Source organism: Tinamus guttatus, unplaced genomic scaffold (assembly GCF_059628265.1).
Source record: "Tinamus guttatus ecotype Peru unplaced genomic scaffold, ASM5962826v1 Tinamus_guttatus_pri_ptg000215l, whole genome shotgun sequence".
NCBI lineage: Eukaryota > Metazoa > Chordata > Aves > Tinamiformes > Tinamidae > Tinamus > Tinamus guttatus.
Window position 1 is genome coordinate 134,985 of NW_028288749.1, and position 21,660 is coordinate 156,644.

General features: G+C 46.8%; 1 protein-coding gene across 1 annotated transcript in view; it reads left to right on the forward strand.

The window, feature by feature from the left end:
- HMCN1 (hemicentin 1) overlaps window positions 1-19,561 on the forward strand; it is a 147,076-nt gene extending 127,515 nt beyond the window's left edge. The window contains exons 90-107 of the mRNA XM_088524884.1: window positions 855-1,025; window positions 1,603-1,773; window positions 2,264-2,434; window positions 2,593-2,763; window positions 3,001-3,150; window positions 3,374-3,511; window positions 3,831-3,952; window positions 4,988-5,225; window positions 6,027-6,089; window positions 6,800-6,919; window positions 7,207-7,341; window positions 12,431-12,544; window positions 12,747-12,872; window positions 13,639-13,767; window positions 16,114-16,464; window positions 17,325-17,444; window positions 17,990-18,116; window positions 19,195-19,561. Coding sequence (XP_088381010.1) covers window positions 855-1,025; window positions 1,603-1,773; window positions 2,264-2,434; window positions 2,593-2,763; window positions 3,001-3,150; window positions 3,374-3,511; window positions 3,831-3,952; window positions 4,988-5,225; window positions 6,027-6,089; window positions 6,800-6,919; window positions 7,207-7,341; window positions 12,431-12,544; window positions 12,747-12,872; window positions 13,639-13,767; window positions 16,114-16,464; window positions 17,325-17,444; window positions 17,990-18,116; window positions 19,195-19,561 — 2,984 coding nt within the window. The remainder of the gene's footprint in view (window positions 1-854; window positions 1,026-1,602; window positions 1,774-2,263; window positions 2,435-2,592; window positions 2,764-3,000; window positions 3,151-3,373; window positions 3,512-3,830; window positions 3,953-4,987; window positions 5,226-6,026; window positions 6,090-6,799; window positions 6,920-7,206; window positions 7,342-12,430; window positions 12,545-12,746; window positions 12,873-13,638; window positions 13,768-16,113; window positions 16,465-17,324; window positions 17,445-17,989; window positions 18,117-19,194) is intronic.
- Window positions 19,562-21,660: the final 2,099 nt, after the last annotated feature.

Genomic DNA, 21,660 nt, shown 5'->3' on the forward strand with positions numbered 1-21,660 from the left:
CCCAAGTTACTGGAAGCAGGAATCACAAAAGTAGATATAAGGAATGTTTGCAGATTTTCTTCCTCCATGAAAATGTTAATTTTGTATTTCAGTGTTTTACAAAATGTTTTTTAGCATGTGCTTACAGTAAAACTCACTTCTTAATCCATTTTTCAAGGCCAATTAAAATGAAAAAAAATAAAAAAGTAGTGCAAAACATGGTAATTAATAGCTTTAAGATATTATCGGTATTTTTTTTCCTTTAAACTTTCAATAGTGAATTTCTCCTCGCTAGCTGTATGTTAGGATTTCCTTCCTGGCTTGGTACTATTTGCTGTGTTTGGCCGGATGTGCTTTGTTTACAGCCCCTCATCAATAGCATGTTTCCTTCTATACAACTTCTGTTTTGCTCATTTTCCCATTCTCCCTGACTTTGCTATCCCCAGAACGTCACATGTTCATCTACAGGCCAATTGTCCTAGATGCTGGCAACCAAATCAGTTCTGCCCCCTGCCTCTTGGTAGCCACTGGAGCTGGTGGGGCAGCTGTTAGCTGAGGCCATCAGTCTAATACAACAAGACAGTCAGATTCAGGTAGCTTATAAAAACACCAGGGTTGCTCAAGCCCTTCTGGTTGCAGTCAGGTGAATTGATGTATTGAGGAAACAGAAAAGGAAGAATTACCTGCTCTTTGGAAACTGTTGCTTGACATCAGCTGTTTTTCAAAGAGAAGGTTTTTCAAAGGCTTATTCAGAATACTTAATTCACTGATGTTAAAGGAAGGGTTTCTTCTTTGGCCTCGGGTTGTGGGAATGCAGCTACAAGTTAAAGGTTCTGTGCAGTGTGAACAGTTTTCTGGCTCTGCTGTCTTTGCAGTTGATGGCGAGTGGAGCTCTTGGCTGCCCTGGGGTCCCTGCAGCGAGACCTGTGGGAAAGGGACTCAGAGCCGGCTGAGACTCTGCAACAACCCCGCTCCTTCCAACCGCGGGGCGCCGTGCGAGGGCTCCGACACGCAGCTGCAGCTCTGCCACGAGAGGCTCTGCCCGGGTAAGGCGCAGCGCCAGCTTCGGCGGCACCCTGCCAAACACTCCCTGCTGTCTGCCTAAAGCTGTCATCACTGATAAAATTCCAGTAAAACCTTTTATTCTCACTGGCTCGCTCTTTTAAATAGCTAGCCACAGAGCTAACGAGTGGGATTTCTTCTGCTACTCTTATGTCCCTTCTTTCTGCCTGCCACTGTGTAAAAGCTGCATTGTAAATCTATGGCACTTAAATTATAGATACCCTAAGCATTTTGGTTTTGAGTTTTCTACTTTTTGATATTCTTTTAACCTTTTCCTCCACATTTCATGGAGTACATCATTATTGAATAGGAAAGGGTAATAGTTTCAGAGACTAGTTTGTGTATGATTTGACTTTCTCACAAGTAAGTAGTAATCTGAGAAAGACTGAACATGAGGACTCACCGTGGTTGTAGTTAGGCTCACAGACTACTTAAATGACAGGCCGTGCCTCAGCCTTCAGTCCTACAAATCCCCAGGTATTTGAGATGCCCAAAAGATAAGGAGACAAAACCAAGTAAGTTTTACCCTGATGTAGCTCTGATTCCCACCTTTCTTTCCAGTGGATGGGAAGTGGGCCACGTGGAGCAGCTGGAGTGCCTGCACCGTGTCCTGCGGAGGAGGCAGCAGGCAGAGAACGCGCCCCTGCTCAGAGCCAGCCCCACAGTTTGGGGGCCACGAATGCGAAGGAAATGACCTACAGGTGGATTTTTGCAACAGTGATCCTTGTCCTAGTAAGTGCTTGGGGTGCAAGGGGTGCTAGGTAGCTGACCGCGGGAAAGCATCTCCTCAGTAACTGCCAGGAGGACAAGCAAGGTAGCAGGTAGCACGTGAGCTGCTGCTGGCCTGGCCATGAACCTCTGTGAAGTTACAGCTGTCCTGGCTGTTCTTTGTCTCTCACAGTAAAAAGTAGCAAGTCTCTTGGTCTATAACATAACCCTTGTGCTTTTCTATGTTAGTCAGTTAATGATTATAATGTTCTGGAGTTGATTACTGAATTCAAGAAGCATCTGAATGCTGGCCTTAGATCTTCCTCTCTCTGATCTTTGCCTGCCTGTCTCATTTGCCATAAGAATGCTTTAGGGAAAAAGCATTAGAATAAGAAGATCCCATCCAGCGGGAATATATTCCTAGCCTGTCTGCCTGTTTGGAGTATCAGTCACTAAAAGAAAGACAATAAAACCTGGCACTTTTTTTTATTTTCCTTTTTCTCTCTTTTCAAAGTCCACGGCAGCTGGGGCCCCTGGAGCAGCTGGGGAACCTGCAGCCGGACGTGCGGCGGCGGCCAGACGCGGCGGCACCGGACGTGCGACAGCCCGCGGCCGGCGAGCGGCGGGCGGGCCTGCGCGCGCGCCGACACGCAGCTGCAGCGCTGCAGCCCCGCGCGCTGCCCCGGTGAGTGCGCTGCTGCAGGGGGGCCGTTAGCACGTCAGCCCTTCATATTACAAAAGAGAAATACGGAACATTTCCGTTACTATTCCCTATTTCAGCGAACTTAACGATTCACTCAACTTTTAAACATTAAGTTGCTTTCTTCGCTCTTTCCTCCTCAGTGGATGGAAACTGGGGGCAGTGGCAAACATGGAGCCCTTGCTCTGTGTCCTGTGGAGGAGGAGAACAGACCCGAGTTCGCTTGTGCAACAGTCCTGCGCCATCAAATCATGGACATCCTTGTCCTGGCGACTCTTCCCAGATATCCAGGTGCAACATCCAAGCATGTCCTGGTAAGTTAATTTGACAACTGTTGTTTCCTCAGAGAGGACCATGTGTTTCTGCAGTGCGTGGGGTGATGCCTGGGTTATCATTCATCTAAAACCATACTTTTTTGCATGATGTGTAATTCTTGTAGTGTAATACATGTAGAAATACCCACAGAACTCTAATTCCTTAACATGCTGAGCACTGTTCTTACATGGATTTTTTTTCCTTCCTCTCTCCCTCTCCTCCCCTCCCCTGCCCAGGTGGGCCCCCACGTGCCAAAGGAAGTGTCATTGGAAACATTAATGGTGTTGAATTTGGAATTGCTTACCTGAATGCCACAGTGACAGAGAGCCCTGACTCTGAAGCTAGAATAATCCAAGCAGAGATTACCAATGTCCCACGGAGCCTTGGTAGGTTGCTGCTGCTTCGTGAGCTGGGCTGTTTGTGCAGTTCCCATTTTCATCACTTCATTTACTGTCACTGTAGAAACTGATCTAAACTCTCTGGCTCCTGCTTTTTATTTTAAGGGTAATACTAGCTCAGATATTTGTCTGCCTATGCCACTTCCACTGTCATGGTTTACACACTTAAGGGAAAAAAATAAAGTCAGATATTGTGTTCCATTACTTTCAGGTGCAGCAATGAGAAAGCTTGTGTCCATTCTGAGCCCAGTTTATTGGACAACTGCGAAAGAAATTGGAGGGGCAGTGAATGGGTTTACTCTCACTGATGCAGTCTTCAAAAGAGAAACCCAAGTGGAGTTTGCTACTGGTTAGTTACCTGGGATATCCCATCTCTTTTTCTATTTGATAGGCGTGATAAAGAGTCCATTTATTAAAGAATACCTCATAACCATTGCTGAATTTTGCATCTTCTGCTTATGACAGGATCTTCCCAAAAAACTATGGTAATCTGAAACCTAAAATACAGCTTTCAGAACTTAATGAGGAATATGTAAGGTTTATATTAGACGTTTGGTATAAAAGTAGGATAAAGTAACTGGTTAATGGATCCAGTTCAGATGTTGGATGATCAACACAAGCTTCTAGTCAGGATGTTTTATAAATCAACGTGCTCTTAAAACCCACAGGAGAGATTCTGCGGATGGCTCACGTTGCCCGAGGCTTGGATTCCGAGGGCGCCTTACTGCTGGACGTTGTTGTGAGTGGCCATGTCCTGCAGCTCCAGGCACTAGCTGATATCAACGTGAAGGTAAAGCTGCTTCTAGAAACCACACTCCTGTATTGATGCACACTTCTGCTCTGATCTGTGAGAATTCCACAGACAGAAGTCCTGCAACTTTTTTGCTATGAATGCTTTACTTTGTGTCTAGCTTAAGACACTAGGAGATGTCATGAGGAACGTAGTTATGACATACCCAAGATTTTAGGTATTTGAAGTGTTTTTGGGCTAGTTTTCACAGGCAGGCATGTCAAGTGTTGCCTTTAATCGAGTTAGGAAGCTGCATGTTAAAAATAGTTTGGGTTTTTTTTGACTTTTCCAAGAGGACATTGGCTCTTTATGCCATAGCACCTTGCAGAAGTTTTTGGCTGGTGCTGATGATGTTTTACTAGCTACAATTATTTGTAGTGCAGCAGGGAAACATACCTGTGTTCTGATGGAGAAAGATCGGGGCTTAACATGTTCTGGATCAGGTTTTGTCACAGGGGATTTTATGTGTTCTTACCAGGGGTGTTGTTAAAGTGCTGTGAACAATATCTTCTTTTTCCAGCCAGAGTGCCAAAATTCTGGCTTGTGGAGATGTCTGTTATGACAAATGGTCCAATTATTTTACATAACTTGCTTTTTCAAAGAACTAAGATTTCTTTAGGTCCTTTTTCAGGAATGGTTAAGAGAACTGCACTGCTTTGCGTGGCAACGTGATGAAAGGTTATAACCTCACTACGGAGTTGTTGCACCTGCTGGTTCTTAGAGAGACTCTCTTCTGTTTGTAGTGAGCTGGTTTCTGTCCCTGACCCTGTACTTCTAATAGAGTGATGAAGTTCCAACTGTTTTTATATCTTTTTGGTGTAGTGTAACCCTTAAATATTTGGGTAAGCCATGAAAGCACTCCAGTGTAATATAATACACAGTATCAAAGTTTGTTTGAGTGTCAGGTGTATTGTTACAATTTGTTTAGCTGAAAAATCTCTTTTTTTTTTTTTTTAGAATGCATCTCACACTGTAAATATGAAGAGAAGGTGTTGGCTGTATTTAGAGGCTGATGCCTGAATCTTGGTGTTTCAGGATTACACAGAGGACTACATCCAGACTGGTCCTGGGCAGCTCTATGCCCATTCCACGCGGCTCTTCGCGGTCGATGGAGTTAGCGTCCCCTATACGTGGAACCACACGATCACCTACGATCCCACGAGAGGAAAAATGCCCTTCTTGGTGGAAACACTCCATGCTTCTTCTATCACAACAGAGTACAACCCTCTGGAGGAAACTGTGGCTTTTAAAATCCACGCTTCCATTGCAAAAGGTATTGCCTGAGTCTTTCACAAAAATCAAACGAGGGAAAGACAGTGTCCTATTTTCCTAGCATTCAGTACCCAGGTTGCAAAAGCTGTTTGTTGAAAAAGAACACTGTGGAGCTCAGATACCAATTCCAATACCTGCAATAAAGTTATGTTTTACTCATACAGCCCAAGAACAACATGTAAAAGCTGTTGCAGGTCGCACTGCCTGCACCTGCCGTTCCCCTCGAGGATCACAGTCTGCTTTGGCTGAGCCTGCTCATGGTGGCGCAGCAGCCTCACGCAGGCTGCGCGAGTGCTGAAACACGTGTGCTCTTCGAGCAGCGTCTCCTGCCACAGGGTATTTTCCGCTACAGCTCATGAGTACGCGCCTGGGCTCTCCCACAGCGACTTGCCACCCTCTGTGACATTAGACTTGGTTTGTCTGGGGTTTATTTCCCTCTGGCTGGCTGGTGTGAATCTGGATGGCCTTTCCTTTCACCATGATGCAAACGTGCTGGAGGAACTGGGCAGGACACATGAGACTGGCCTGGAACTTGCAGTCAGAGCAAAAAAAAAATCTATATTTTCTTCTAAACATGAAATAAAAATAGGGAAAACATGTATTTGTACGTTTTAACCTCAAAGTTTTTTTAAAAAAAAGGTCCTAAAAATTTATATTGTATATGGTTATATTTTAGGGTCTAAAGGTATGTAACCTTTTGTAAATATCTAGGCTGCAATAGCGAAAGGAAAAAGGACTGCTTAAAGTAATAGTGTGGTCATATGTCCATCAACAAGTAACACATGGTTCCTTTATTGTGCAGGAGATCGTAGCAATCAGTGTCCTGCTGGCTTTGCCTTGGACTCAGCTGGGCCTTACTGTTCAGGTGATGACATGCCAGATTTTATATATATATTTACATATAGATGTGCGTGTAATCAAATACAGAGCATTGAGATCTAGCTCTTCAGAGCTTTAAAGCATGCGGTACATACTCTGGAAGGAGGAAAAGAGGGAAAAAGGTGTGGATTGGAAGGCAAATGTGCATGTTAAGAATGAGCGTTTTAGCTAGTCCTTTAGGCTGCACAGCCAACAACACTGAAGAAGTTGCAAACCTAGACCCATTGCAAATAGGGCTCCTAAAATGTTTTCCAGTTGTAAAATGAGTTCTCTTATTTAAATGTTGAAAGCTTCTTATAATAACCTTTCCAAGGTTATATAGGAAGTGCATATATATATATATATATATATATGTGGAATCCATCTGTCGTGTTGTACCACAGATTTTTCAGATTATCTGGGAAAAAGTTTATCTAAAATTAATTAGCACAATAGTGACCTCCTCCTGCGGAGGTAACTTGAGCAAAATTCCATTGAGGCGGTATCTGTGGAGATTTGGAAACAACTCTGAAAAGTAAGATCTTTAATTACACATAAAAATTCCAATCTCTTGAATTTATAATGATGTAGATTTCTACAGAGTGGTTGCTGTTGTTGTTACTGTGTTTTCTATAATGCTGATGCCTATTATTACCCCGCGGGAGTCTTTGGCCGCAGCATTCTCACGCTCTTATCCGCGGCGTTCCCTTGCTGCAGATGAGGACGAGTGCGCGGGACGGCCCCCCTGCTCCCACGGCTGCCATAACGCCATGGGCACCTACTCCTGCTCCTGCCCTCCAGGCCTCGCCATCGCCGCCGACGGGAGGACGTGTCAGGGTGAGAGGAGCGTGGGGTGGGCGGCTCGCGCGGCCCGCTTGCTTCTCTCTTCACTGACGTCCCTATTTGCTTGAATCGCTAGATGTTTTATTAGGTAGATGTTTTATTAGGTCAGGGCCGTTTTGTCACTCTAAGAACATAATTTATTGGTGTTATTCCTAGTGTTGCAGTGCGGATATGCAGATTATATTTAACAAGGAAGCGTTCGTACTTGGCCGTGTTTTAAGCGCTGCTCTTACTCTGTGTGTCACTCCCCGTGGGGATGCTGCAGCTGCCTTTCATTGCAGACATCGACGAGTGCGCGGCGGGCGGGCACAGCTGCCCCGCAGACCAGCGCTGCGAGAACTCCGTGGGCGCCTTCCGCTGCGTGCGCCGCTGCGGGCCCGGCTTCCGCAGCACGGCCGACGGGCTCGCCTGCCAAGGTAGGGCCAGGCCCCTGGTGCCGCCTCGCGAAACACTGCCCTGCTCCAAAAGTCCTTTTGGAACTCTCCTACACGCTCTCTTACTCTCTGTTACTCTTTTTTTTGTGCATGCTCCTTGCACATATTCTTTTACACTCGCTCGCGCACACATAGTTTTACTCTCTTCCGCTTTTTTACACTTTCACGTTCTTTTACATACTTGTAGAACGATATTCTCTTTCTTTTACACTTTCTTTATTTTCTTTTCCTGTTTCCCCCCCTTCCATTGGCTGTCCTTTTACCACCTTTCATTTACTCTTTCTCACTTTCCTTTCTTCTACATTTTCTTTTATGCTGTCTTCCTTCGTACAACTTTTCCTCTCTCCCTCTCTTTTTCCTTGCCTTTACACTCCTTCATTCAATTATTTGTACTCTACTCCTTTTACACTATTTCTTTTAGACTCCTAATTTTAACCCTTCCTAGCTTCTTTCACTGCCGTTCTCACCGGCTCTTTTCACGCCTCCCTGCTCACCGCCCCCTTGCCACTCCCTTTCTTACTCCCTCCACATCCCCTTTCACTGTCACCCCTGGCTTTGTCCCCCCACTGTTGTCCCCCGCTTTCTTCCTCCCTTTCTTCCTATCTCTTCCCACACCCCTTTTCCCCTCCCGCTACCCTTTTTCTCCCCTTTTCCCCCCTTTTTTCCTCTTCTTCTCCCCCTTTCCCCCACATCTCCCCTTTTCCGCGACTCTTCCCTTCGTCTTCTCTCTAGCCCCTCTCTTTCTCCTCTTTTTCCCCTATCTGCCTTTTCCCCCCTCTCCCCCTCTTCCCTCTCCTTTTTCCCCCTACCCCATCTTTCCCTCTCTTCCTCCGTTTTCACCCCCTCTTCTCCATCTTTTTCCCCTTCCCCCTGCTCATCCCCCCTCTTCCCCACCTTCATCGACTCTTCCCACCTTCCTTACCCCTTCCCTCCTTTCCCCCTCTTATCCCCTCCTTTCACCCCCTTATCCCCCCTTTCCCCCACCCCCCCACTTTTCCCCCTTCCTCCCATCCTTCCTTCTTTCCACCCTTGCCTGTTTCCCCCTTCCCTTTGCTTTCCCCTTTTCCCCCATCCTGCCATTACCACCCCTTCCACCCTCTAATACCCCAATCCTGTCCCCTCTCTCATCCCCCTTTTCCCCCTCCTTACCCCCCACTTATCCACTCCATTCTGCCCCCTTCCTTCCCCTTTCCCGCCATGCCCCCTTATCCCTTTTTCCCCATTTAACACCCCCTTATCCCCCCCCCTTCTCTTTCCCTTTATCTCCCTTCCCCACTTATCCTACCTCTCTCCCTTATCCTCCCCCATCCCACCCTTGTCCCCCCGCCGTTATTCCCCCTCCCTTATCCCCCCCGCCCTATCCTCCGATAAGGGGGAAGGGGGGATAAGAGAGGGGGATTAAGGGGGGGAGGGGGATGACAGGTGAGGCGAGGGGGCATAACAGGGGGATGGGGGGATAAGGGGATACACCTTATTCTGCCCCCTCCTTATCCTACCCCCGCCCTTATCCCCTTGCTCCCCGCTCCCCTTATTTCCTGGTAAGTGGAAAGGGGGGATAAAGGCGGGGGGAAGGGGAATAAGAGGATACCCCTTATTCCTCCTCCTTTTGTCCCTCTTCCCCCCCCCCGCATTGTCCCACTCCTCCCCTTTATCCTCTCATCCCACTCATATCTGCCCCCTTATTCCCTCTCCCTGCTTTATCCCCCAATCCCACCCTTATCCCCCAATCCCACCCTTATTCCCCTACCCCCTTATCCCACCTCTCCCCCTTATCTCCCCATTTCCCCCATCTCCCGCACCCCCCCTTATCCCACCCCTCCCCCTCGTCCCTCCCATCCCCCCGCTTATCCCCCCATCCCCACCAACCCATCCTTATCTCCCCACCTTACCTCCCCCCACCTTATCCCCACTTATGCCACCCCATCCCGCCTTATCCCCCCATTCCACCCTTATCTCCCCCCGTTATTCCCCCCCTCCCTTATCCCCCGATAAGGGAGATTAAGAGGGGGATAACAGGGGAGGGGAAAAAGGGGGGGATAAGAGGATATCCCTTATTTCCCCCCTTATTTCTCCCCTTCCCCGCCTTATCCCACCCATCCCACCTCATTTCCCCCCTTATCTCTCCCCCTTTTTCCCCCCTCCCCTAACTCCCAATAAGAAGGATTAAGGGGCAGATAAGGGGATACCCCCTTTTCCCTCCCCCTTATTGCCACCATCCCACCCTGATCTCTGCCCCTTATCCCCCCCATCCCACCCTTATCCCCCCCCGCCCCTTATCCCCCCATCCCACCCTTATCCCACCCCTGCCCCTTATCCCTCCCACTTTTATCCACCCTATCCCCCTGTATATCCCCCTTTGTATCCCCCCTTGTATCCCCCACCAACCTTGCCCTTTCCCCCTCATCCCCCAAGAAGGGGGATGGGGCAAAGGGACTATAAGAGAAGGGGATTAAGGGGGGGGGATAAAGGGGAGCGGGGGGTGAATACCCTTAGCCTCCCATCCCATGCTTACCCAACTCCCCCAATCCCCCTCTTATCCCCCGCATCCCATCCTTATCCCTCCCCCACCTTTTCCCCCCACTTTATCCCAGCCCATCTCACCCTTATCCTCATCCCTTTTTACCCCCATCCCTATCCCCCGATAAGGGGGATTAAGGGTGGGGGATAACAGGAAGGTGGGAGGGATAAGGGGATTCTGCTTATTGTCCCCCCTTGTCCCAGCCCTCCCCCTTATCCCCCTCATCTCCTCCTTATCCCCCCTCCCCCCTTATCCAATCCCTCCCTCTTATCTCCCAATCCCACCCTTATCCCACCCCTGCCTCTTATCCACGCCATCCCCCCCTTATATACCCCCTTACCGCCCCCCCCCCAGCCTTCTCCTTTCCCCCTCCTCCCTCATCCTCCAATAAGGGGGATGGGGCGAAGGGAGGGATAACAGGGGGAGGGGGAGGGATGAGGGATGGGAGGAAGAAGGGGATACCCCTTATTCCCCCTGCATCCTATTCCTCCCCCCATCCCAAACTTATTGTCCCCCTTATCGCCCCCCCTTATCCTCCAATAAGGGGGATGAGAGGAAGAAGGGAGAGGGGTGGGGGGGGAATAACAGGGGGAGGGAGAGATAAGAGAGGGGGGTGGGTAAGGTGGGTAAGGGGATACCACTTGTTTTCCCCCGTTATCCCAGCCCTCCCCTTTATCCCTCCCCACTTTATCCCCCGCTCCCCGCTTATACCTCCTCCTACCCTTATCCCCACCTCTCCCTTATTTCCCCCCCATCCCACCCTTATCCCTCTGCTTTCCCCCCACTTATCCCTCCCAACCCACCCTTATCTCCTCCCTTATTCCCCCCACTTTATCCCACCCCTCCCCGTTATCACCCCCCAACCCCTTGTCGCACTCCTCCCCTCATCCCCGTTATCCCCCCCATCCCACCCTTATCCGCTGCTCCCCCCCCCTTTTCACACCGCCCCCTCCCCTATCCCCTGATAAAGAGGATTAAGGGGAGGATAAGGGGATACCCCCTTCCCCCCCTTATTTCTCTCATCCCACCCTTATCTCTCCCTTATTCCCCCCCCATCTCACCCCTCCCCTTTATCCCCCCACCCCCCCCCCATTAGTCTCCCCCCTTATGCCCCCCCTCCACCCCATCCCACCCTTTTCTCCTCCCCTTATCCCCTGCTAAATGGGATGGGAGGAAGGGGGGGAAGAAGGTGGGGGGAGAATAACAGGGGGAGGGAGTGATGGGGGGGGTAAGGGATACCCCTTATTCCCCACACCAGCCCAGCCCTCCCCTTTATGCCCTTCTTATGCCTCCCATTACACTCTTATCTCTCCCCTTATCCCCCTCCCTTGTCCCATTCCTCCCCCTTATCCCTGCCCCTTTACCCCCCCCACCCTTTTTCCCAGATAAAGGTGAAGCGGGGGGGGGGGATAAGAGGAAGGGGGCAGAATACCCATTATTTCCCCCCCCCCCTCACTTATTCCTCCCCATCTTCCCATCCCACTCTTATCTACCCCGCCCCTTTCCCTCCTTATCCAGCCCCCCCATCCCCCTCTTATTGCCCCCTTTATTCCCCCCTTATCCCCCCCACCCTTATCTCCCCCCATTATCCTCCCTCCTTTGCCCATTCCTCCCCCTTATCCCCCCGACTAGGGGGATGGGGCAAAAGGGAGGATAACAGGGGAAGGGGTGGTGGGGGGAAGGGGATACCCATTATTCCCTCTCCAATCCCCCCACTTCCCCTTATCCCTGCCTCATTCCCCCATCCCACCCTTATCTACCCCTCTTATCCCCCCCATCCCACCCTTCCCCCTTTTATCTCCCCCTTTTCCCCCCCTCTCCTATCCCCCAATTAGGAGAGTTAGGGTGGGGGGATAAAGGGAGGGGCAGGGAATAAGAAGGGGATAAGAGGATACCCCTTCCACCCCTCCCCATCCTGCCCATCCCACCCTGATTTCCCCCTCTTATCCCCCCCATCCCATCCTGATCTCCTCCTCTTATTCCCCCTTCCCACCCTTATTCCACCCCTACTCCTTATTCCATCCCCCCCTGCCCCCCTTATCCCCTCCCTTATCCCCCCATAAGGGGGAAGGGGCAGAGGGGGGGATTCCACCCCTCCCCCTTAGCCCTCCCCATTCCACCCTTACTCCCCTCCTTAATTCCCCCTCCCCCCCCATTGCACCCCTCCCCCATCACCTCCCTATCCCCCCCCCCCCTTCCCCCCTGTTATCGGGGGATAGAAGGAGGGGACAGGGGGTAAATCTCCCCTTTGTCTGCTCCCTTCCCCTGTATCCTCCCCCTTCAGCCCCCTCTTTCCCCCTCATCCCCCTTTGTCCTCCCTTTCTGCTCTTTCCACTGCCTTATCCACTCCTACTCTCTCTGTCTCCCGCTTTTCCCACTTTCTCTATTTTCCCCACTTACCTTTCTGTCCCAGCTGCTGCTGCAGGGACAGGACTCTGGTGCCTGAAACTGGGGTTTATGTCCAGCCCCGGCTCCTGCCTCAGCCTAGTGCTGTCATGTGCGCGTGGCCCTGCTTGTTCCCGACCCCTCTTACATTTTGTTGTTATTTAACAGACATTAACGAGTGTGAGGAGCCGGGCTCATGCCCCCAGCACTGCTTCAACACCATCGGCAGCTTCCGCTGCGCCTGCGAGCCGGGCTTCCAGCTCCGGGGCAGGAGATGCTCGGGTAGGGAACCGGGCCTGAGGGAAAGGGGTTGACCTTTGCCCGAAACCCCGGGGACTGCACAGCCATTAGGGATTGCACTGCCTCTGCAGTTTAGTTTGTGAAGTTGTGTTTGAATGTCAGCAGGATTAGGGTGCTTAGGAGGAATGGAGTCTAAGGATGCAAGTTCATTCTTGTTTTCCTTTGCTTTGTTTTCTTAACTAAGACATAAATGAATGCAGGCAGAACGTCTGCAGAGCTGATCAGTTCTGCAAAAACACCCGTGGGGGCTACAGGTGCATCGATCTGTGTCCAAAGGGAATGACCAAGACAGAAAACGGAACCTGTGTTGGTAAGTAAGTAGGCAGGGCCTGTTCTAGCAGAATCCTTAAGGCACTGATCAATATTTTACCAAAACACTAGCAACAAAAACTACTGCTTTGTACCAGTCCCTATCTAGTCATCAAGCAGTACCACACTTATGTCATTATTTCACTTACAGGAGCATACATGTTTGACTTTTATAAGTCTGGTTTATCCATTGCTCCTAAGAAACAAGAAAAATGTTTTTTTTTTCCATTATCTCCTCCTCACCCTAATTCAATAAATTCATTATTGACTTCACTATTTGTCCCCACTGTCAATGTTTTATGAAGAGTTTTTGTCTCAGGAGTTCTGAATCAAGAACCTGAATCAAGACTGCCCTGCCTACTACCACATTTTCACTTCTTTTTAATGTGATATGATAAAGAGATGGATTATATCTCTTTGGAAAGATTAGCTGAGAGAACTGGAAAAATTCACGTCAAAAGTTGGAAAAGGCACGTGTAAATGCCCTTAAGTTCTAAGATGTGTCTGTACATCTGCTCACCCTTGATTTTACCTAACAGTATTTTAGAGACTAGTGTCCGATAGTGCCATTAGGTGAGAAAGGGGTAGCAGCAGAGGCCCAGTCTACCCCGAGACTCCATCACTCCTGCACTTTACACGCCAAGTCCCTCCCTTTTCCCATGAATTCACCCCACACACACAAACCTTCATTGCACCTTAGGATGTGTAAACTGTAACTGTTGTCCATGTCCATCTGCCTTCCTCTCTCCTGTTGGTGCCGCTCGCAGACATCGACGAGTGCCAGGAGGGGACGCACGGCTGCCACTACAACCAGCTCTGCGAGAACACGCGGGGCAGCTACCGCTGCGCGTGTCCGCGGGGGCTCCGCTCGCCGGCCGTGGGCAGCGCCTGCGTGGGTAAGGTGCCGCCGGGCGCGGGCCCCTCCGTAACCGCAGCGTCTCCTTCGCAGCCACAACCGCACGGCTGCGCTGTGCCCTGTTACTGTGTGCACAGGAGCCCTCTGGGCCACAACTCCCTGTCTGCTACAGCAGGACAAAGTGCTGAGTTGCTGTCACAACAGCCACACCAAGCTGTGCGTGCCCCTTTAAGTAAATTATAGTATAAATTGCACTATTTCACATTTCCCAAATCACAATATATCCATGTATAAAACATTTAAACATTCCATATCATAAGTAAAAGGCTATATATAAAAATAATGCATTTTTACATAGCATACATACAAGGCTGTCTAATCTAAAGTCAAAAACAATTCTTCAAATACAGCAAGAAAATTGAGGTATTTTGGAGTTTCCAACTTGTTACCCTTTGCTCTTGTCTTCACTATTTCTGCTGTTCAGGGGTGCTCCCGTTCAGCAGGGGTCACTATCCAGCCGCAGGCAGGGGCTGGTGCAGTGCAAGGGCCGCCCGCGTGGGGCTTGGCCCCTGGAGCAGGGGCTGCTTCTGCAGACCAGGTCACGGCATTTGGCACCTGCTTAGGAGGCTTATAGCGCTTCTCCCTGTCTTGTTAAAGAGAGGCAGAGTATTCTAAGGATCAGATTTGGGGCATGCTCCTGCTGACTGTATTATGCAGGTGAAGAATGCTGAATGCAGCAATTCATTGAGTGCAAAGGAAAATGCTCTATTCTTTTACGCTGTTGTTACACTCAGTAACTTAATATTCATAGTATCTTTTTCAGCTTAAGCACACAGTGAAGAAATATAAACTAAAAGTCACATTAGTTCTTAGCTCATTAACAACAAAGTTCTCTGGGGTAACATTACAATAATATTAACTTTTTTTTAAAGATGTTTATTGTATTTGTGAAATAACAATTACAAATTTTGTACAAATTGCAGTACTGCTCTGCTATTGTTACTCCTGCATACATTATCCCAACTGTTCTCTGGATTTCCATCTCTCCAGAGATTAAATTTAATTAACAATATTAAACAATTAAACAATTTTAAAACATTCAAAAACATAAAATATTAAGCAGTTCAATAAACGGAAGTCTAGTATATTATTATCACTTAACAGCGTAACTTTTAACATAGTGGTTGCATCCATTTGTCAGGGTTACAGAATATTTTAACAATGACTTAATGACATTTTGGAATTCTAATATTAAAAATATGTGCTTTCCACTAATATAATAAACCCTTATTAAGTCATAATGTAAATAATCTTTATTATTGAATTATTCTTGAAAGTCTTGTGAATATACTATGAATAGATGCTATGTACCTTAATATCAGTTATTTCTGGTCGTTTTGAAGGCAATGCAGTCCTGTTTGGAATTAGCCATCTTTTTCTTTGTTCTAGTTCTTTTAGTAAAGAATGAAAGCAATTTTGAAAAGAAATAGCATATATGCTCAAGTTTTCAGTTGGGCCTCAGGTAACTCAATTAATACCTCAGAATAGATTGCTGCTTTTTTTCTAGAGCCAGATAGTCTATGGAGAAAGACCTAATCCTAAAATACCACCAATATTTCACATACTACATTTTGAGTTAAAGACACTCGGTATAGGATATCCTTAAGCCCTTTATTGTACTTGCATGTTGACCATGGTTGTTGTTTTAAGGGTGAATGTTTGATGCTGGGGTTGGTCAAGTTATTGTGGATGATGAAAAATGACCCCAGCCTGGCCTAGTGCCTATAGCAGTAGCTGTGCAGCTGCTTTTCTCTCAGTACCTGTTTGGAAGAATTTATTACCCTTCTCAGGAAGCCTCTGCATTAAGACCTCCCTATCTTCCTTGTAACAAGAGCGAAAAAAAAGTGTGTTTTTTTAAAGTGGCAATGAACAGCTTGGGCTCCTCAATTTCACCTACTTTTCTGAGTGCATCTTGCTGGTAACACAGACCCATGCAGGAGCCGCTCAGCCACAAGCAGACTGCGCTCAATTTCTGAAAATGTAGATGAGCAGATTGAGATCCCTCTTTACAGTCATGTCTTACCTTCCATAGGACTCTCGTCTCCTCTTCCAGGCAGCCCTTCCATGGGGTTTGTGCCGTGAGCAGTATTTCATGTCTGTGTGGGGAGAATCAAGGGATATTGCTGTTATGATACAAGGCAGCACAAACTGCCTGCTTGGCTCGGGGTTCTGCCTATTTTACTGCCCTCAGGACCTCAGTTATGTCCTGAGTTTGTTCCACAGACTGAGCTAGATACATACATATATCTATACATATAGTTATGTGTTGTTTTTTTCTTTCTCCTTTCCACATGGTTGGTTGCTCTGGATCATGTCACATGAGCAGACATTAATGAATGTGAACAAGTGCCCAAGCCCTGTGCATTTCAATGCACCAACAGCCCCGGCAGCTTCAAGTGTGTCTGTCCACCTGGACAACAGTTATTAGGTGATGGCAAGTCCTGCGCTGGACTGGAGGGATTGCCCCAGTACGGTGCCTATCACCATAGCTATAGCTATGCTCAGTTCTCCCCTCTGAGAGACAACTATCAACCTCAACAGTATTACAGGCACTCCTCAAATCTCTACAGCTCCTTCTCAGAGTATAGGAACAGCAGAATACCTTTCTCCAGGACTAGAAGGAACCTTAGAGAAACTTGTCCTGAAGGCTATGAGGCAAGAAATGCCAGATGTGTAGGTAATTGTCAGCTGTATCTATGCAATTCTTGTATTCTAGTCCTTACTGTCAGGTTTCTGCTCCCTACTACCTCAACCTTTCTTCCCCTGCTTAATCATTCAAGTCTTAATCCATGTACATGAAACTAACATTTCAACAGATATTTTGATAGCAATTATAATTACCTATGGGCTGTGGCTAAATGTCTTTGGTCTACTTTGACAATATTAAGTGGTCTGGTACTGCACTGTTTCAGAGGCAGATTTTTAATGTTAAGAGCATTCATTGATAATCTCTCCAGCTACTGAGCTTAATGAGAGGCTCCTCATGCCTCTGGGCATGAGAAAAATGAGTTTGGAGGAGGAGTTTTGCATGAGGAGGGATTAACCATAAGAAAACTCTTCCAGGTCAAGGCTCCCTCTGAGGAAAGAATCTGGGCATTTTTCAAATATATTATCTAAAGCCCTCTTTTCAGGCAGCTTGCTTTTGGGGGCACGATTATTTGGACTGCCTGCATAGATTTGTGTGCATCACTTGTTTCACCTCCTTCCCAGACCTCTGTTATTACAGGACAGGTCTATGCAGCCAGAATATTCATGATGGCTGCTCTCAAAAGGGGTGAGGATAAGCAAACCCTCAGAGCTGGGTTTAATTATTAAAAACAAAATTGTAAGGAATGGAACAGGTAAGTAATGAAAGGACATGCTAGCCTTTTTCATTCAACCCCATCAGAAAAGAAAATCTCCCTGACTTCTACCACCTCTGTCCATTCACTTTTATACAAGTGGCAGGGAGGGAAGTTCTTTGGGTCCAAAAGACAAGATTTAGAACTAGGTTCAAGTAATGCTGATGTTCGTGTTTCTCATGTTCCTTTTCCCCAGATATTGATGAATGTGAAAACAGAGATGCCTGTCAGCACGAATGCAGAAACACTCTTGGGAGTTACCAGTGCACTTGTCCCTCTGGTTATCGTCTCATGGCCAATGGCAAAACCTGTCAAGGTACAGAGATCTCGCTGAATGCTCAGAAATGTATTTATGAATAAATAAGATACATAAATAAGGTACAAGTTACATTCCTTGCATATATATGTTACCTCTTTGAATCTGCTTTGAGATACAGGAATTAAAAATTTCAATTTTATTTTGTAGCTCAGTTTAGCAGTTTGTAAAACTATTAGCAAATTAGACAACTGTGACTTCCTTTTTTTAAAGTGTCCTTAGTATTAGATAACTAAACTCACTGGAAGTAGATAGCAGCTCTAGGACCAATAACAGACCTTAACCTGCCTTATAAAAAAAAAAAAAAAAAAAAAAAAAAAGTACTGTCAGATTTACTTATTCACAAAACCAATTTCAATTAATTAGTTTTCACTAAAAAGCAGCTGAGGCTTATGCTGCTGTCCAGGTTGTAAGGGAGATTTCTGGAAAATCACTTGTTGCAGAGGTCTGTAGTATAGCCTGGCTCTGCTGATCTGCCTAACCTTTAACAATGTCAAATTCACCTCAGTACCAGCACCTGACTATGTCCATGTCTTCACCTTCAGACATTGATGAGTGCCTTGAACAGAACATCCACTGTGGATCAAACCAGGTGTGTTTCAACATGCGAGGAAGCTACCAGTGCATAGACACGCCTTGTCCCCCAAGCTACCAGCGCGATCCTCTTTCTGGGTACGTCTGATTTTCAACCCTTTCTGGCTCTTGTTTTTCCTGCCACATTCGGGTTTTGATCTGTATTCCTCAGAAGAAACTTTATCCAAGTTTGACTGGGGTCAGTAGTTTGGTCGGCAGAAGGGAATGCACTAAAGCTCAGTGTTAGTGTTGCTTTGGGATGAGCAGTGCTAGGTGTTCCTGACCAGCAGGACAAGGAGGCCCTGGGGCCTGTCCAGCAGCCTGGCTGGCAGCAGTGTGTGCTGTTAATGGGAATGGGGAGAACATTCCCTTATGGAAGGAGCCCAGGCAGCAGCTTCCATGATTCTTTCTGCTACTTCAGAGTCAATCACTTACCATTTATGGGGCTCCTTTTGTATCCGAGTTTTCCGATTTACTTCTCCAAAGGCCTAGCTCACTATTACTTTGAAAGCATTTAAAATACAATTTTAAGTTTAAGTTTAACACAGCAGTTCACAGTAAGTTTTGTTGTTCAGATTACTCAAATTTTTCCTTGTTCTGGGAGGAAAAAAATTTTTTTTGATCTTTTAATGTGTCAAGGTAAATGGCACATTTCATAGCAGAGTCCGTCTTTTCTGCTCAGTCTGACCTGGAATGATATTTGACCCAAAATGTTAATTTTCCCTGGCCTCTATTACTAATGAGCAACATTAGCAACGCTAATAGAGGTGACATATTTTGACTTTTTGATTAAAGTTGTCCCTGCCTTTTTTATTCCAAGTTCTTCATTGCCTTGCACACACAAGAAATGTTTAACATAAAATGGAGCTGCCAGTACACATTAAAGCAGTAGTATCTCTAATATTTAAGAATATATTTTAAAAAGCTACCATTGACTTCAAAGACAAGCATAGTATTCAGTATATTTATATTTAAAAAAAAAAAAAGGGGGAACATGAAACTGGGCTGCAGCTTGCAAGGTGCAGCACATAGGGAATGCAGGAGCCGCTTTTTACAGAAACCTTGATTTGCAGACAGCACCAGGATACAGGAGGGAAGAGCTTAGCCTCTAAATTATATTCCAATCCTCTACTGTATCGTTCCTCTCCCTTGCTTCAAGAATTCCTTTAATTCCTAGGTTCTGCCTCAAAAACTGCCCAGCCAACGACCTCGAATGCGCCCTGAGCACGTACGCCCTGGAGTACAAGCTGGTCTCCGTGCCCTTCGGGATAGCCGCCGGGCAGGATTTAATGCGCCTGGCTGCCTACACTCAAGACCAGGTCATGCACCCGAGGACGACGTTCGCGATGGCCGACGAGGACCCGGGCGTCCCCTTCGCCCTGCGGGCCGAGAACCTGAAGGGAGTGGTGTTCACCACGCGGCCGCTGCGGGAGCCCCGCACGTACCGCATGCGCGTGCGCGCCTCGGCCCGCAGCGCCGGCGGCTCCATCGAGTACCAGACCACGTTCATCGTCTACATCGCCGTGGCCGCCTACCCCTACTGACCCCGCGCGCCCGCCGCGCCGCCGCCTCGGCCCCAGAGACGGGGTCGTACTCTGCGCCGCCCGCGTGTTCCCGGGATCCCCATCCCGGGAGGAAAAGCCCAGGGCTTTGAGGAGCGCCTGCTGCGTTTGTTACACTGGAGTAGTCTCTTCCCGCAGCCGGTTCTGAAAAGCTGCAGAACAAGTCGAAGCACGAGCTGGAACCTTAGTGGATAAAGCACTAAGGAGCAACAGCCTCTGCTAAGAGAGGCTCAAGAAAAGCCTCACCAGGAAAAGAAAAAAAAAAAAAGGAAAAAAAAAAAAGCCATTTTAAGTGGTCTGCATATTTTAAAGGTTGCTAAGTGTTTTGCAATTTTGTATCTATTAATTTTTTTTTCCTTACCAAATAACCTGATAGAATTAGGGCTGTGCATATACTGTGTCATGAGGTCAGAGAAAGAAATACCATATTGCTTAGATCACAGATTATGTTAGTGAAGTGTGTTTTCAGATGGAGAATCTAAAGCAGAAATTGGAATAGGTGCATTTGATTTTCTTTGCAAGTTTAGGCATTACCTAAAAGGAAAAACAACATCATGGCTACTTTTGCTTTACATGGCAGATATTTTATAACTCTTTTTTTCCTCAGACATTCTGGTATAGCCATTTATTTAGCTCAAAACCATATCCATTTCAATACTCCCAATTCTGTTAAAATGTTTTGGGGATGTCTCTTTGTTTGTTTTTATTCAAATAGAACTTTTTTTTTTCCAAAGATGTAGCAATATTGGTTCAGTAATGTCAATACACTGTACACAAGTAATTTTGCTAAGATGTATTCTATTTTTATGGAAGTGTATATATATTTTCCTATGTGTATTTTCTATACAATATCTTAAGTGTTTTACAATTAAGTTTTCATAAAAGGACAATGTCAATACATTGAAAATACTCAAAATAAAGGTTCTCGTTGCCTTTTAAGATTGCTACAAGGTTCATCATTAAAAAAGAAAAAAGGTGGAACACATTCACCTTTAGCTCCAGCTGGGATGGTGCAAGGTAGCATGGCTGGGCTGGCAAACCCACGATCCTTGTACAGAAATGGAGCAGGGCCTCCAGCTTACTTTCCACTTCCTTCATTTTTCTAAAAACGGTAAAAAAGGGCAGTTATGGGAGTAATAGTTGCAGTTAACTCTGGTTTAATCCAGACTTCACACACCAAGTACTTTATTTCCTCAAACAGATTTAGTTAACAGTTAAATTTTCGTAGCCTATAAGGATCATATTTGCTCCCAGCAATACCTCCTGCCAAACATGAAATGTACTCCTTTAATTTCCATTTCCAATATATAAAATATAAATTGGAATACAGAAGTATAAATATTAAAAAATGAACAAATAGATGTTTTATATACATAAAAGTCACCAGAAAGGCATTACCATATGAACCCCCTGGGACTGACCATTCTGCTTATTAAAGCCTTGCAGAGTTTTCCATGTGAAGCAGCAGAGCCCCCGGCTCTGCTCCCCTCCAGAGCGGGCCGGGTTTCGCTGGCACGGAGTGGCCTTCAGGTACCCTCTGCCTCCCTGTAGGCAACAGGGCATCAACATGAACATCTGGACAACAAGAGCATCAACATTAAGAGCTGCCGTTTACCAGCGGAACCAGCCGGTGCCACGCGGGAACCCCGGCTCCGTGCTGGGTGGTGCCACCCGTCCCGAGCGAAAGGGCCACCCGTCCCCTCTAACCTCACCTCTACAACAGGTAGAATGACAGACTGCAGGCAAAACAGAGTTGGTTTTGAACAAACAGAAAGCAATTTAGAAAGAGAAGAACAAATAAATAATAAAAAAATAAAGCTTTTGGAAGTATTAAGATCTTTATAAATTACTTTTATAACTAAGTTAAAAATAACTTTCAAAAGGGGTGAGAAGAGACAATGAGGTAAAACAAGCCTAACTAGCGCTGTCTGTTTTTTAAGGGCTGCTGCTTACACCAAACTGATACGTAGGTGCTCTCTCCTTCCCCAATGGGGAAGCAAGAAAGGAGAAAAAAAAAAAAAAAACCCACAAGAGAAATGAAAAAAAAACCAAAAAGCAACAAATAGAAAACTTTCCTTAAA